General features: G+C 56.1%; 1 protein-coding gene across 1 annotated transcript in view; it reads left to right on the top strand.

Annotated features, from left to right (window-relative positions):
* The window catches only part of SLCO2A1 (solute carrier organic anion transporter family member 2A1), a 24,171-nt gene extending 21,185 nt beyond the window's left edge, over positions 1–2,986 (top strand). Inside the window, exons 10-14 of the mRNA XM_057380987.1 lie at positions 242–401; positions 1,665–1,828; positions 1,970–2,034; positions 2,136–2,256; positions 2,367–2,986. Coding sequence (XP_057236970.1) covers positions 242–401; positions 1,665–1,828; positions 1,970–2,034; positions 2,136–2,256; positions 2,367–2,487 — 631 coding nt within the window. The 3' untranslated portion in view covers positions 2,488–2,986. The remainder of the gene's footprint in view (positions 1–241; positions 402–1,664; positions 1,829–1,969; positions 2,035–2,135; positions 2,257–2,366) is intronic.
* Positions 2,987–4,105: the final 1,119 nt, after the last annotated feature.

The following is a 4,105-nucleotide window of genomic DNA, read 5'->3' as shown; positions in this document are numbered from 1 at the left end:
AGAGAAGCGTGTGAGTGCTTGTTTGTAGACATAACATAATTGCTGTGACATTCGCTGCGCAGTTCCAGAGGTACCTGCAGGGATCAGGGGCTGGCGGGAGGCCAGGCTGCTGCTGGCAGTGTCCCAGCCCAAACAGGAACAGGGAAACTGATCAACATGTAAGAGGTTTTTTTGCTTTTTTTAATCGTTCCTGTCCTATTTCTTAATTTTTCTCCCAATTTTCCCTGTTCCTTTCTGGCAGCACACCAAACTCCCAGCAGCAGATGAAGGCACCGCCTGGGTGCCAATGCTCTGAGCAGGTGTTCCACCCCGTGTGCTGGGAAAACACCACRGAATACATCTCCCCCTGCTTCGCTGGCTGCACCAGCAGCACCACCAACTCCTCCAAACCCCATGTAACGGTGAGTAAAGGTTTGCTGGGAATGGGGCAGTGATGCTGCAGGACTCAAAAAAACTGCAATAAGGCAGTGGAACCTATTCCATGGCGTGTGCTGAGTACTGGGGAGGTGCCACAGGGAATTGCTGTGATGCCCCGGGAATCTGCTTGGAGGAACAGGGACAGGGGCACATTCCTGTGTCACATTCCAGGATGGCACAGCTGAACCTTAAAAGCAGAGCTGGTTCTCTTGTGGGTGTCCTGCRAGGGGATGGGGGACAATGCACCAYGAGGARCCTGCTCCTGGTGCTGGGAGTCTGACTCTGCTTTGTTCCAAACATTTCCAACAGGGGTCTGTGCTGGRGCCAGTTCTGTTCAATATTTTKAYTGATGAYATGGCTGAGGGTATTGAGTCCTTCATTAGTAAATTTGCAGATGACACTGAGCTTGGAGCGTGTGTCAATCTCTTGGAAGGCAGGAGGGCTCTGCAGAGGGACCTGGAACAGTTGGATGGATGGGCAGAGTCCAATAAGATGAAGTTTAGTAAGTCCAGGTGCCGAGTCCTGCACTTTGGCCACAAGAACCCCCTGCAGTGCTACAGGCTGSGGACAGAGTGGCTGGACAGTGGCCAGGCTGAAAGGGACATGGAGGTACGGTCAATAATCGACTGGACATGAGCCAGCAGTGTGGCCAGGTGGCCAAAAAGGCCAATGGCAGCTGGCCTGGGTCAGGAATGKTGTGGCCAGCAGGAGCAGGGCAGGGATTCTTCCCCTGGTGAGGCCACACCTCGAGTGCTGTGTCCAGTTGTGGCCCCTCAGTGTGAGAAGGACATTGAGGGGCTGCAGCGTGTCCAGAGGAGGCAACGAGGCTGTGAAGGGCTGGGAACACAAACCCTGTGAGGAACGGCTGAGGGAGCTGGGGGTGTTCAGCCTGGAGAAAAGGAGACTCAGGGGTGACCTCGTCACTCTCCACAGCTGCCTGAAGGGTGGCTCTGGGCAGGGGGGTCGGGCTCTTTCTCCAGGCACCAACAGGACACAGCCTCAAGCTGCACCAGGGAAATATGGGTTGGATATCAGGAAAAAGTTTTTACAGAAAGAGTGATRAAGCAGTGGAATGGGCTGCCCAGGGAGGGGGTGGAGTCACCATCCCTGGATGTGTTTAAAGAGAGATTGGATGTGGTGCTGGGTGCCGTGGGTTAGTTGAGGTGTCAGGACATRGGTTGGASTCGATGATCTTGAAGGTCTCTTCCAACCCTGGTGATCCTGTRATTCTGTGACTCTGTGAACAGATCTTCCAGAACTGCGTTCTGCCGGGGAAGAAGCCATTCTCGACCTCCACGGGCTCCTGCCCGGTCAGCTGCCACCACATGCTCCTTCCTGCCATATTCCTCATCTCCTTCGCTGCGCTGATCGCCTGCCTGTCCCACAACCCCCTCTACATGATGGTGTTACGGTGAGCAGTGAGGGGGGTCCCGAGTCCCCGGGGRGAGCCGATGGGATGGGATGAACGGCATGTCAGAATCGTGCAACCAGCCCAAGTCTTGGCCAAATGCAGCGCCAGCAGATCTGACCTCCCGTGACTTGTGCCCTGCAGGGTGGTGAATCAGGATGAGAAGTCATTCGCCATCGGAGTCCAGTTCTTACTGATGCGGCTGCTGGGTGAGTGCTRGTCTCTGGATGAGTCTGAGGGGTTGCTGGAGCCTCAGGAGGCGCTGAACCTCTTCGGGAGCAGCACCTGACTCGATCCTCTCCTCCCGTAGCCTGGCTGCCCGCCCCGGCCATGTTCGGAGCGCTCATCGACTCCTCCTGCATCTACTGGCAGAGGCAGTGCAGCCACCGCCGCTTCTGCTCCTACTACAACAACGACTTCCTCCGCAACAGGTACCCTGTGTCCCTGCCCCTCGGGGCGGGGAGGGGTCCCAGCCAGCCTGGGGACGGCTGCGAGTGCCACCTGCGCCCGTGGCATCTCCTGATGGCTCTTCTCCCGGCAGATACCTGGGGCTGCAGGTGAGCTACAAGGTGGTGGGCACCGTGCTGCTGGCCATCATCGGCTGGAAGGTGAAGAAAAGCAAGGAGTACAACGTGCAGGAGAAGGAGGAGGGGCTGGTGTAGCCCCTCCGGGGACGGACTCGCACCCCCATCACCCGCCGCCGCTACTTTGTCTTGTTTGGGTTTGTTTTGCCTCGCACGGGAGCGGCTCCGCCGCTGCAGCTCCGGGCTCCTCTCCCGCAGCCCCGGCGCTCCGGGCCAGCTCCGTCCTGGGAATGGCTTCTCCCGGGGGCTCCGGCAGCGCTTKCCCGGCACCCTGGGGATGGGACAGCCCCCCGGCAGCTGGAGCAGGAGGCACAGGGGACAGGGACACACGGACCCCGAGAAGTGCCTGCTGTGGGCGATGGTCCCGCCCCGGTGTGACATTCCCGGCCAGGAGGTGCCTCCCCGGCTGGGACAGGAGCGGGGGAAGCGGCTGCCAGGTGTCCCCCCAGCCACAGCCCCCACSGAGGTCAGCAGGGACACCGCACACGCGTTGGGACAAGTCAAACTCAAGGGGTTCGTYGCAGAACATTTGGGGTTTGTTGCTCTTTTTATTTTTTAAATAAAGGTCACTTTTCCAGCTGTGGCACTTTATTGGTTCCCCCACCACCATCCCTGGGGAGGCTGCAGGGCACAGCCAGGCCCATGCTGAGCACATTCCAGCTGGGAAAGGGGAAAAGATTGTGGCAGGAGGGGGATTTGATGGAGGAGGGCTGTGAGGGGCTGCACAGAGCTGGGGCCAGGCAGAAATGCCCTGGCTGCATCTCCCTGGCAGGCAGGGTCTCTGGGCAGGGGGCTGCAGGCACAGAAGGGCAAACCCTGAGGTTCCCATCCCTGATAAGTTCATTGGCACAGATCAGTTCTGGAGCTGGTGCCTCAGAGGAGGGACCATGAACACAGAAATCCATGGCAATTTGAAAGTTTCATTTCCCCTCCCTCACACCAGAATCCTGAGCAAGAGCCAGATCAGGGTCTGGGGTCCTTCTCAGCCTTCACTGCRTTGCTGGTTGGGTTGTTTCACTCCCCTTGGGTTTGGTGGGTTCTGTCAGTCCACACTGTGATGGAGTTGTTAAGAGTTCACAGACCACYATCTGCTCCAGCATTTTTAAGTAATACTTAATTAATACTGCAGCTTTGCCTATTCTATTATTAATGCTCTTTACTATTATTAATGATCTTTACCATTACGATTGATCAGATTGGCAGCTCCAGGTTTCCCTCTGATCCATCTATGCCTGWCATGGCACAGCCTCAGGGTTGATATTCAGTTCAACCCCTGGTTTAACAATTCCAGCTACTTCTGTCAAGCACYGAGCTACTTTAAAATCCTGTAATTTTTTCGATGCAGAGGGTTTTGGGCAGGGTCCAGTGGGTTTGAAGCTTTCTTTTAGGGGTTTTCTGGTATGAATGTATTCTGCTGAATGGCTTTTCCTTGTCCTCTGGGCCCTGCTGCATCCACACTCATGGAGGGAGTTAAAAATTTGCTCTGGATCAGTAAAAAATCCCACCAGTTTTCACAAAAAAGACTTCTCTCCCTGTTATTCCTATTCCTGTTCCCCTCCACCTGGTAGATTTTCCCTGACCTGTAACTTTCTCCACGTCCTTCCCACCATGGATGGGTAACATCCAGCAGGACAAACCCCAGGAGGGGCCAGTCACAGAGTGCACGAGGTGGCCCAAATGGGGCCAACAGAAGCTG

This window comes from Malurus melanocephalus, unplaced genomic scaffold, assembly GCF_030028575.1.
Source record: "Malurus melanocephalus ecotype Western Australia unplaced genomic scaffold, MMel_1.1 scaffold_485, whole genome shotgun sequence".
Taxonomy (NCBI): Eukaryota; Metazoa; Chordata; class Aves; order Passeriformes; family Maluridae; genus Malurus; species Malurus melanocephalus.
The sequence above is the reverse complement of the archived record's forward strand: the minus strand, read 5'-3'. Positions and strand labels throughout refer to the sequence as shown.